This window comes from Pomacea canaliculata, linkage group LG11, assembly GCF_003073045.1.
Source record: "Pomacea canaliculata isolate SZHN2017 linkage group LG11, ASM307304v1, whole genome shotgun sequence".
NCBI lineage: Eukaryota > Metazoa > Mollusca > Gastropoda > Architaenioglossa > Ampullariidae > Pomacea > Pomacea canaliculata.
Window position 1 is genome coordinate 13,992,584 of NC_037600.1, and position 12,310 is coordinate 14,004,893.

At 38.7% G+C, this 12,310-nt stretch overlaps 2 protein-coding genes across 2 annotated transcripts in view; one reads left to right on the forward strand and one right to left on the reverse strand.

Moving 5' to 3' along the window:
* The first annotated feature begins 532 nt into the window (after window positions 1–532).
* LOC112575783 lies at window positions 533–5,083 on the forward strand. The gene is made up of 7 exons (XM_025257806.1): window positions 533–691; window positions 1,077–1,136; window positions 1,439–1,543; window positions 1,707–1,851; window positions 4,018–4,082; window positions 4,460–4,564; window positions 4,860–5,083. The coding sequence occupies exons 1-7, from the start codon at window positions 650–652 to the stop codon at window positions 5,004–5,006; spliced, it is 669 nt and encodes a 222-aa protein (XP_025113591.1). The 5' UTR covers window positions 533–649; the 3' UTR covers window positions 5,007–5,083.
* Window positions 5,084–5,290: 207 nt separating this feature from the next.
* The window catches only part of LOC112575225 (potassium channel subfamily T member 2-like), a 43,349-nt gene continuing 36,329 nt past the window's right edge, over window positions 5,291–12,310 (reverse strand). The window contains exons 30-32 of the mRNA XM_025256917.1: window positions 11,867–11,951; window positions 11,131–11,365; window positions 5,291–10,691 (exon numbers count right to left, since the gene is read on the reverse strand). Of these exons, the coding sequence (XP_025112702.1) occupies window positions 10,452–10,691; window positions 11,131–11,365; window positions 11,867–11,951 (560 nt within the window). The 3' untranslated portion in view covers window positions 5,291–10,451. The remainder of the gene's footprint in view (window positions 10,692–11,130; window positions 11,366–11,866; window positions 11,952–12,310) is intronic.

The window sequence follows — 12,310 nt, forward strand, 5'->3', positions numbered from 1 at the left end:
CACACCTGTGTGCGTGGCTCAGAGAGAGAGAGTTTTCTTTGTTACACGTCTGAAATGTTGGGGTTTTTTTTCGTCTCCTTACACGCAACAGATGTCAGCCAATCGACGTTGATGTTGCTAAAGACGTATTCCATATCGCGTTTGGTTCGTACACTAATATCTATAAAAATATCTACATGTCCATGGTTCGTGGCGAAGTGGATAAAGCGTCTGTCAACACTTGCAACGTACTATTGTATCTTGGTCTGATGTACCATTTTCTGGAAATAACTTTTGTCGATAAGCGAGTGTCACTACTACATAAGAATATCAAGTTCTGACAGGCCAAAGTCACGGTGACGAGGTCGAGATCAGTCCTAGAGATAGCAATCCATGGTTTTAATTGTTCATTTTTGTCTACTATTTTACTGATATCTGCCAACAGTTTTTTTTCCCTTCGTACTCTTATATGATATGACACGAGACTGCATTCAGGACAGTATCGTTCTGTGTCCTTCACTCCTGACACCCGGATGATCCACGCCCTTGAGATAACCTTTAGGTGTCCAGATCACGTTCCTGTGTGTATTTAAGGGGAAGGCTAGCCCTGGTGCAGCACCAATCTTTTGTACAAGTGTCTTCGTACAAACACACATCTTTACTCAGCACGATGATGATGCTTCTGCTTCTGTCTTTTGTGGCCATGGCCATGGTAAGTGGACGAACTGGTCATTAGATTTTTTTTGTTTGTTTGTTAAGGGCATTGCTGGGTATTGAACCTGCATGTCATATCCGCAAAGATCGTGTGCGCAGTGAGAGTTTGTGTGTGTATGTGTGCTTGCTTTTAATGTACGTGGATGAGTTTAAGTGTGAGCATGTTTGTGCGAGTTTCTCTGTGTGTATTTGTAAAATGTGTTTATGAGAGAGCGAGAGAAAGAGAGAGAGAAACGCTCTCATCTAAACACTGAAGACTGAAGGTAAATCCATGCAATCGAATGCAACGGAAATGAAAACAAATGCAGGCAGACATAAATACTAACAGACACAGTAGGGATGAATTAGACCTAACTATATCTATAATCTCTTTTTGTCTTCAGGCTCAGAACCTAGTCCTTGACAGAGTTGAAGGATATAGTGTTGAGTACGACGATCAACATGTATGTATATTTTTTCGCTTGCATGCCTTCATGCATGTATATTTGTATACATGTGCGTATGTTTATGAATGCATGTTTTTATACATGTATATACTATATATATAATGCGTGTGTGTGGAGGAACCAACGTTTATGTACTCCTGTTGGAGTTGTGATCTTTTCCTGTTGGCTTTTCTGTTGCTTCTTCGCCACTATAGCAATCCCTGAGGCACCTCCACTCCCTCACACACACGCACTGGCTCACATAAAACTAAGTTTCAACGCTATGTTTTATTTTACTTGTTCTGATCCATGCTTTGCAGAACATCGTCCTGCTGGTGGGCAGCACCGCCTGCTATATCGTGGAAGCGACCGACGCCCGCTGGGACCCCATCGTCCGCAGCAGAGAGGAGCTGCACGCCGCTGCTGTAAGAAATCTTGCGGTCTTACAATCGCTTACATTAAAACTTTATCTTTCTTTTTATCTTTCTTTTTATCCACCATCTCAAAGAATGATATTATTGCATGCAAAAGACGGGCAAACTTCTCCTCACGTATTTGTGACCTTTGACTTTTATCGTCTTCCTTTAGCTCGGCATCATCAGGGTGATCGAGAGCAACACTGGCCTGACGGACCTTACACAAAGGGAAGCTATTCAAGCGTACGGCAGCCGCTTGGAGTCGCTCCAGTGCAGCCTCAAGAAGATTTACAGAGTCAGATACACCCCTCATTTCTAAACCCGTGGATACTTCCTCAAATATGTGATAGTTTACAGGTGGAAAGAAGATGTGTGCGGGGAAGTAACAAGGAGCAGCAACTATTGTCGGGAATAAAAATCTTATAATATTTGGAAAAATTCGGCGTGGGTTATTTTTCTTATTCCTGGTGTCTCTGTTATGAAAAAAACTGACTCACATTAGTAAGGCAGAGTCCAGTTTTTTTTCAAACTCCGTTAGTTCATCAGCACTAAGAAATGAAACTCAATGCACAATGCATACTCTAATCTGTATGAAAACCCAGACAGAACAATGTCTTGAGCGTGACTTATTTTGTAAATGTATTTTTAAAAGTCTGCTCCAAGAATATGCTTTCTATCACTAAGCTGTTAAAGCCTTATCTCTTTCTTTGCACCTTACCCTTCGTTTTACATGCTTAGGGTCATTTCTTTTAACATCGACGTATTCATTCTAAACATCCGATAAACATTCTGAAAGCACATTTTCGGAGTATTTGTAAATTGGAATGCTTTTGGCTCTTTTTATTGGTTCTCTATATGGACAAATAATAAAAAAATCATCATGAAGTTATACAACCCTCCTACCCAAAAATTAAATCTCAGAACGATATATCCTATTGTCGCATGCACATCATAAGAACTGCAGGATGAACCGACCCAACATCGCATGCAAATGTTTGGATCCCTAATAAAAGGCAGCTGGAGCCATCGAGGCCAGCATATCTCACTCTCACTTGTTAAACGCCAGGCTCGACAAAATATTCCACATAAAGATAGATACAACGGCTCAAACATTAACCATCGGAACACCAGTAAACTCTTCTTGTTTATAAAGACATCGAGAACTTTATTCTAGATGGCTAGCCGGTCATAAGCCAGCTCATCTGTAGCTTTTTGTTTTTTCCAATATCACAATCATCCAATCCACTTAAATGCTTAGGTATCGTTTCGAAGCTTGAATTATGATGCTACAAGAGATAAGAACATCGACGGTGACGTCACGATATGCCTAATTAACATATATTCCACCCTTCCCATTGGTTATGGCCTTCACAGTGTAAACGCATCCTTGTACAATCCTGACGTAAGCAATGCTGACTTTGCGAGTGATGTTCGTAACCTTACCATTCCTTTAACATGAGAGTTCAAGCAGCTGTACAGTTCCCAAGGGACAAGCGAAGCTTGTCAAAGATACATTATGATCAAGGAAGGCACACCAGCATAGAAGCCGCGGCTTATCCATTGGTCCTTACGCACTCCCGACTCAGTGTGTTGTTCCTCTCCCTGCATGACCCTTCCAACCTCATCCCCCCACTACCACGAGCACACGCAGTGAGGCAGGCTTGTCGGTCCTGGAGCACCATCTGTTTTTCGAGAGATCTTTCTCAAAAACCTGGGGACCAGTCTGCTTATCGCCAATAAAACTGGTCAGAACAAAACTACAAAAGTACTAAAGAAAAGAAAGAAAGATAATTTCAGACGTCACTAAGCAAAAAAAAAAAAAAATGTCTTAAAAGTTAGACAAGCGTAAAAGGCAAGAGGTAGATAACTATCAAAGCTCAAGCACCTGTCATTTAACTTTTCTCGTTGCCCTAGGTGCACGCTGCTAAATAGTCACGATGCTTAAACTTACGATTCTCTCCTTGCTGGCTGTTGCCATGGTAAGTTATAACATTCTTGTATTTCACTGTTATACTTTTTTTCTTAATGTAAATTTTGTTTTAAAATGGAAGTTTGATCATTTAACCTTATGGCGTGGAAACGTATCACGGTAGCTGCACTTGATCATTTTTATCATTAATGATTTTCCTTTCGTAATGTTGTGAATTTTGCTTGAAATTGAGAAGTTTGATAGCATGAAGATGCAATAGATGATGTTTTATAAGACAGAATTTCCTGAAATGATAGAAGGTCTGTTTGTTGATCCGTAAGAGTTGGTAGTTATGGGGTTGACTACTGGAGAAATTGATATCATATGCTGCATGCTACACCTATTGTTTATTATATCTAAAAACTGATTTCAACGTCCATCTTTTAATTCTGCCATAGTTGTTATTGGGTTGACACTACCTTCCCCATCAAAGGAGTAAACTAGAGTGTTAGAGAATAGCATGCATACAGCAGGTCAATGTTTTTAATGCGTAAATCTTGTTGGCTGTCAACAGGGCCAGTTCCTCACTGGCTTCCCTGTACATGTCAAAGGTTATCTGGTGGAATACGACGACAGGCGGTAGGTGATAAGTCACACTAGTGTTTCTGTTACAGCTTGATACGTCACATTAGTGCTAATGTTACATCCCGCTATTGCTCCTGTTATAAGCATTATCGTGACATCAAAGGCGTGTCAGAAAATATGTCTTGTTTTTTTTTCTCACCTAAAGATTAATTACTCCTTCCCTCCAAAAACCAATAAAAATATACTATAAAAAAATAAAAAAAAAATAAGAGTGAATCATGTGACGAAATAGGCTGCATCTACAAGTGACGCTACATATAGTAGCCTGAAGATTCTGAACAACAAAATATAATCCTGTCAACTGTTGTTTCCCTTTTTAAAGTATCTTTCGATGCATTTTTAACAGCAAATCTGTCTGGTACACTTTCCAGAACATCGTGCTCCTGACGAACGCGGAGAACTGCTACATAGTGGAGGCCCCTGACGCAGCGTGGGATTCGATTGGCCAGAGCTCTGAAGACCTGCAAAATGCTGGCGTTAGTGTCCATACTCTTGACCTGTGAACTTTAAACCTATTTTATATCTTTATATGCATGTACACTTGTTACTAATTAATACATTCTTGAATGTCTCATCGCAGAATCCATGCGCATGTCGCACATCTACACAGTAATGAGCTTAATTATTTTTAGTTTCTTCCCTTTATGTCTAAATTTTGCATCCGACATCAGCTCAGAACGTCAAATGCGCGTCTTGCAGGAAACCACGGCGCGTGCCTTACTGTCCTTTCGTCGATGGTTGTTCGTTAATTTTTAGTGTCTTATTTTGCAGTCTGCTATTCTGGAGCAAGTCGGGACCAACACCGGGGTTACCAGCCTAACAGCGGCCCAGGCTTCCAGCCAATACCAGAGCCTTCTGGAACGGACTCAGTGCTTCGGCAAGAGCATCTACAAAGTCAGCTATAGCCCTCGTACATAAGCCCTCGACAGAAATTCTAATGCAAATTTGCATTTATAACAGAGATGTGAAAAGCGGCTTTAAGAAAAATTTCAAATAAATATTTGTATGCTTTAAAAAACGTGAAATTTCGTGTGCAATTGATGAATGATGTCTTGTTACCTCTCTGGAACGGCTACCCCTTACATGGTTATGAGCTGTAGGCCAGGAAATCTTTTAATCTGAGATCAAAAAGAACCTACACTGATGTTGCTACATATCTTGACACTAAAATATACGCATTCCACACAAACATTAACACAACGTTAAGCTTGAGCAAACTTTATTCGGGTAAAAAATAGACACTAAATGGTGAAGTGCTCAAGGAGGATAAGTGCAGGTTAACACCTTTAGACTATATAGCTATAGGTGCTCTCTTTGCTTTTGAAAAAAAAAACCTCCTTTATTGTCGTTTGGAACAATATAAAATATCTCACAACACCATGATGAGGATCTTTATTTTGATTTCTTTTTCAGAAGTTATGAATCCAATAATTCTAAAAAGTGAATTGACTTCAATGCTTAATAGTCTAGTAGGGTCAACTTTTCTCCTGATGACTGGGTAAAGCTTGTTGCTAGATATCCATTTCCATGACCATGCCTTCTGTTTTCTAGAAACATGCAAAAAAACAAATAACCATGCAAAAACTTGCACAGAAAGAGGTCAACAACACAAACATCAGACTTGTACATGGCTATCTTAAGTTGTCAAGGTCCTCAGCCAATATGGAGGAGTTGAGTTAATTTGACATATTTGTGCACAAACGTGACATCATGAGTTTCACCTCCTCCTGTGCAGTGGTGATTTCTGAAGGTAGGCTCTTGCAAATGCAGGGGGAGGGGTTATCTGCCCAGATTTCTGTGAAACAAAATCTTGCAATGAGCTGTATCCAGCCATTAAGAAAAATATTAGCACCTGACTTGACCTTTAAGACATTTGCATGTGAAGTGCACTGATTTCTGGTCCATGAAACCGAGAAATTACAACATTTTAGGAAAAAAAAGGTGCCAATCATACAGCAAAAGTGTTAATATGGACTGCAAACACCTACTTAGGCAAATTACTATAGTAGAAGGGCGTTCGTAAAAGACCCTGCATATGCACAACTCTGCCATTAGCCTTAGTCAGGTCACCTAAACTTTTAGCACTGGAAAAATGAAATTGAGAGTTCCCAGCATAAAGTATTTTAAACTGGTCAAAAAGTCATCATTAAAACATCTTACTAACATCATTTGACTGTTGTTTTCTTCTTTGCAGCATGTGTATCACAGTCCAGTCAATCAATTAAATCATCCATTGAAAAATACTGGCATTTAAAACCAAGGTTATTAATATAAAAAAAGTAAGACTCAAAAAAAAAACATCAGGGAAAGTGTTTCTTTAAAACCCTGGTCCTATAATTATAAACAATAGGAACTTCTAACACTGAACAGATTGATCATCTATATTAATATCACTTAGGCATTTGCCAAAACATGAAAGTAAATTAACTTAGAACACCGGTTAAGAAATGAAGAGTTTAGAGCAAATAAAATTCAATTCAAAAAATAATAAAATGAGAGGTAGGAACGTTTTGATGCAAAAATTAGAATGCTTTTCTCCATATGCAAAGCCACACTTCTTCTGTGACTGAAATGGAAATAAAAATGATAAAGCCAACAAAATGCGTCAACTTAAAATATAACAACAAATGTCTACTGGCACTCAAAGTGAAAAACTCAAATGGACAGCAAAATCAGACAATACAAACAATTAAAACTAATAAAAAGATGGCAAAATCAGATAATACAAAACATTTTAATTATTTTTGCTCCATGCGGGAGCTATAACTGATCTCTCACTAATAGCTGTCAAGCTCCAAGATTTCCCTCCTTTATGAAACATTTTTCATCCACAACCATATTGCTATGCATTGGCTGAGTCAGTAGAAAAGTGCTTCCACCTTGAGGTCATGTCGCACTAGGGAATGGTGGGGGGGGGGAGAGCACGGGGGAAGAAACTGGAATACATGGAGAAAACTGCCAAGACCCAGCCCTGCGAACAGGTGTTTCCAAAATCATTTACACTACATACATACAACCTGTGATCAGTTTAGCCAAACCATCTCAACCGCTGAGGATGGTTAAGTCAATAGAGCAAAACAACTTCACAAACACTGCAATCACTTTGGAAGACGATACCCATGTTCACAGAACAAGGGAGGATGTGAATGTAGACATTTAATAAAAAAAGAAAATGACAAAAGAAAAAAAGAAACATCTACCGCTATTGCTGGAATTAAGCCTTTTTGCCTCCATACACCTTCTTTAGCTACTAGTGGGGTTGTATCATCTCTTTTCTCATGAGCCACTTAAAATGTGATGCAATAGTCAAGTTGGAAAGTGGTCAAGTTGTCCTCCTTCCCTAACCACACCCTTTCACCTCACAGCATGACTTGACATTTCATGAATTGCAGACTTAATACACGGTCTTGAAAATTGTTCTTTACACAACTGCCATAGTTTTACACAACTGCCATAGAAAAAGTAGAAACAAGAACATGCAGGAAGATGAGTATTATTCACTGTGGACAAGTGTTGCAAAATTGTTATGTATAACAAAGAATAATCATGACTGTTATTAACATGCACAAAGTGTGCAGTTGCTATTAAATGCTGCATGGTGATTTCCCCCAGGTACCCCACCCCCTGGCCAAAACAAAAACCCTCAAATGTTCAGTACAACCATGAAATTATTATCCGAAATAAGGTAAATAGTCAAGCAAATGATTCTAATGTTTGAGGTAGGATTCACCCCACCCCCATCACTTTCAATAATCAGCTTTAGGAGAAAGTTTACAATGAAAAGAACCCAGCCTGCAAGAGTTCTGGGCCCCACCAGGGCTCCTTACAGGCTGAGAAATGAGCCCTTTCAGGGCTTCTACACCCCCAGCCCACAGAAAACAGAAGTCTGCTAATCACTGAGCATCACTGACTACACAGAGTGAATACATGAATGCATCATACAAGTGTCTGCTGCCACAACCACTAAAACATTAAGAATAGTAGAACAGGGTAAATTAGAACTTCTGTGTCAACATCTAGTTCTTTTTTTTCAAATCAGTGTAAGACGAAAACTTCATGATCAACAGTAACCATTGAATTTAACGTTGATGTATGCAACCATGAAGAGCAAAATTTTCAGGTAGGATCTGAAGTCTCCAGATTTCGCTTCAAACAAAAATGTCATCACATGACTTTCCTTGAAGCTTTTGGAAATACAAAAGGCACAGATTTCAGTCTACCTTAAGCAGCAGTAACAAACATATAGAGGACCAGTGATGTAAAAGAAAAAAGAGATAAAGTTACCTCTCTTTGAAAAAAATATAAAGGCAAAACAGTCAATGAAAAAGTCTTTAGAAATTAGGAGAGTAGTTTCCTCATCAAGACAAGATTTGACTAGCTTTGTGGTATTGAATGGTTTCTAATGAGATCAAAAGAACAATGCTGATGCAAACTGATTTCACTCAGAAAAGTCCCAGCTCTTCTAATGCCTCAAGCTCCATCAAATAGGACAGCCATTATTTAATGCCTACATGGTGTAACAATAATGGTTTTCAAAGTGCATCAAGATTTTAAAGTGCCCCACTTATCACAATACCAAGCAGTCATTGCTGGAAGAAAATTTACACTATTAAACATACAAAAATATCATGCATGTTTTGATTACTATAAGTATAAAAGACTATAGCTAACTGACCAAGTGTGAGGTTTGCTTCATAAAACAAATTTGCAGACATTAAGTCCTGCAGCACAGCCACCAAAAAGTGAACAAAACAACTTCTGGAGCTATTTATTTTATAGTATTCTTTTCTAATAATGCTCAACAGACCTAACTATCAACTATGAATTTGGAATTTATGCCAAAATAAATAAAAGCAGCTAACAGGCCCTTTAAAAGACATTGCTGCTGAATCCTGCAGTGAACTACACTGTATACAAGCCAATATTTCAAATACATTCACAATCCATTAGTTAGGATTACCATTTATTGCTTTTATTATTATCATTCATTATTGTCATTGTTATTCGTTATCAAAAGAAAAGCAATTTTTAAAATTCCTGACTAAAACAAGCAATCACTGGTTGCCGAAAATTATGCAAATCCTAATCTGTATCAAGACATGATGGTGAACATTAAAAGTAAAAAAGACTTTTTTTACATTACAAACCTTATAACTATAGGGTTTTTTTTAAATCTCATTTAGATGGGGCTGACAGCCTAGTGGTTAGCACACTTGGCTTTTAGACTAAAAGTCACAACCTTGAGGTTTGCCTGGGGCTTTGGAAAACTCCCCAAGTCCGGGGTTCTTGATTACTCAAGTAAAAGGTTGTAGCAGATCTAGGGTTTGATTCTGCCATCCATGTGACTTATGTTAAATGCAATGAGTCACTGATGATTCACTCATCTACTACCACTAGCCTGCAGGCACTTTCACCTTTACCTCAACAAAACATGCAAATAAGCCCAGCGGAGTGACCTGCAAGATGAACTCCTCTGTGATCTTAACTTCTTCATAGACATTTTGATCTTCTACTTCATCACAGCAGCTACTACTAAATTTTAGCATCATTCCACAGCTATATCACAAACAAGTTTTTGTTAATAAAGACACAAGTTTTTAGTGAAAAATTTCCTGAGCATTCACAGCCTTTCACACTGACTCCTCCACACTGCACACATCTTGTAAGCCAGATCACAACTGGATGTTCAATTCTATTTCTGAATTCTATGATGCATTCTTGTTTATCCTCTACACTTTTGCTTTCCAAACTTTTCAAACCTTTCATATTCTTTCCCTTCGCTGGCCATAAAGGGAGATAATTGTTTAGTCAATTTCTTGAGACCTCCGACAACATGACAACAGGACTCATAACAGCTACCATCATTTCACACATATTTCAGATATTCATTGTACATGATTGTGGTTTCCTCTATAACAGGACAAAGGTATTAACTTACCCATACTGTAATACTGTAGAAAACATCCTGAGTTTTATCTCATCCTTTGTCAGAGTTTTCTATAAAACAGTTAATGTGTCTTTTGGGGATTTTTTCAAGTATTGTTCTTAAATACAGTCTCTCTTTAAACCACCTGGCCAGATGACTAATTCACAGTCTTGTTTCCTTGTTTATTCACATTCTGGTCTCCCTGAAACCATCTGATCTTTATGACAGATAACTCATGCTCCTGCTTCTTTGTCTTATTTATACTTTGGTTATCCTGACACCATCTGGCACTGATGGCCACTGATTTCACACTCTTGCTCACACTCTGGTTCTCCAGAAACCAACTGATTTGTGAAGCATAATTCACATTCTTGCACCCTTGACTTATTCACGCAACAGTTCTCCAGAAGCCACTCTTGCTCCTCTGCTTATTCACACTACGGTTCCCTTATAGCCACTTGGCAGCATGGTGGTGACAGATTTTCCAAGCTATTTCCAATGTCCATGTCTGCCATGGGTAAGTCTAGAGATTCTGGAGTCTTCACATCAAACTCATCACTCCTCTCCAGCTGACGATGAGTAGAGGAATGAAAAGGTGAAGAGTGGAGCTGCTGCAGGGGTGTGATTGTGGCTGCATCCACCCCATCATCAGTGCTGTCATAGTAGATAACTGGAATCTGAGGACATTCACAGACCCACAATAAACGCAACAAATGGATCATTTTCTATTAACCGTTCTATAAAACGCTGGTAACTGATTGACAGTTAATTTTTATCCGATTAGAGTTATATTTTAAGAGTTAAAAGGTCACTTATTCGGGCGTTGTGTAGTGGTGTACTGAGGACTTTCAATACCTGGGCCAGCAAAAACAAAACACACCTCCCCAAAATGCCCACCACTCACCATCAGTTAAAATACTTTACAATATTTGCTCATTTTGTACACGACAAGGAGGAAACATAACTGGTGAAAACACATGAGACATAGTAACAGCAATTTCAATGACAACACTAAATATGCTGGATTCTTACTACAAATAGAAAAAAGACAGAACAAACACCAAATAAAACAACATAGAAGACGCATGGCAATAAATGGTAGGATACTAGTCTTACCCGTTCCTCTAATTTTTTGCTGGACTGCATGGCACTCTGTGCTGATGATGACGGCGATGATGTGGTCTGAGCACTAAGGATGACATCACGTAACGGGACATGAGGAGGCTCTCGATCTGTATCAGAGGCTCCTGTAGGCTCCTGTCGCCTTAGAAATTTTTTATCTTGTAGCAGCTTTCGCTCATCTGTGAGCGGAGAAGGTTGTGGTGACAATGAGCTGGGTCGTATCAGGTATCTGTTGATTTAAAAGTGTTTAAAAGGTAACATGCACGACATTGTTTTCAATATATAAGGCATGTAATTTATTCAAACAAACTAGAAAAAAGTGAGTTTAATGTCTCTAAAAAACGCCATTAAGGAAATCTAAAAAAAAGAACAAAAGGTAAAAAAACCAGTACCAAAAAACACAGCTGAAAGGCCTATTTGAAGTATTATGCTGAATCAACTTACTGCTTCCACAAAGATAAGTATTGTAGAAAGACTGCCTGTTTAAAAGTATGTCATTTGATGAAAGATGTGTTGTAGAACAAATAAGAATGAATGATACTTAAATCTGGGCAGATGCTGAGTTCATGAAAGTGTGGCATTTTGTAGAGATATTTATGCTTATATGACAAATTTGTAAAAGGGTAGGAACAAGCAGCAGTGAGACAGCAAGAGAAACTTTACACATCTCTACTTTAAAGATGACATGAAAGAGATCAAACACTCATTAACAAGCTTTTTTCCAACTCACATAATATCTCCAAGCTCCAGTCTTAGATCATAGCCTGGGTTAATAATAACATAGGAAACGGTGTTGCGCTTGAACGACACATCACCTACAAACAAGCAAATAAAAAAACGCACAAGTTATTCCTGAATCACAATCAAAATTTTCAATCCATCATTTGCGATACGATTTTTCTCTTCATCTGCAAGAGCACACAATTTTTCAAGGCTGGCCTTAAGATTAGCCTCTTTCTTCAAGTCCTCCGGCCAGTAGCTGGTGGTCTCCTCCTTTTCTGACCACCTCTATCTCTTGTCCCCCCCACTCACCCTTTTTTGTTGTCATTTGGAAACTGTACTACTGTATTTGTTTCTCATGTTTCTCGTTTGTTCAAGAGCACTGAGCCAAGCATAAAACTGCCTTATGTAAGTGGTTATCATTATCATGATACTGGTTTAGCTGTGAGCCTGT

Bases quoted from the DNA above. Each gene is read 5' to 3' on its own strand.
- LOC112575783 (XM_025257806.1), top strand. From the start codon at position 650: ATGATGATGCTTCTGCTTCTGTCTTTTGTGGCCATGGCCATG. The intron at 1,137-1,438 runs GTATGTATATTT...CATGCTTTGCAG, and splicing joins TTGAGTACGACGATCAACAT to AACATCGTCCTGCTGGTGGG. The intron at 1,852-4,017 runs AAACCCGTGGAT...GGCTGTCAACAG, and splicing joins CAGATACACCCCTCATTTCT to GGCCAGTTCCTCACTGGCTT.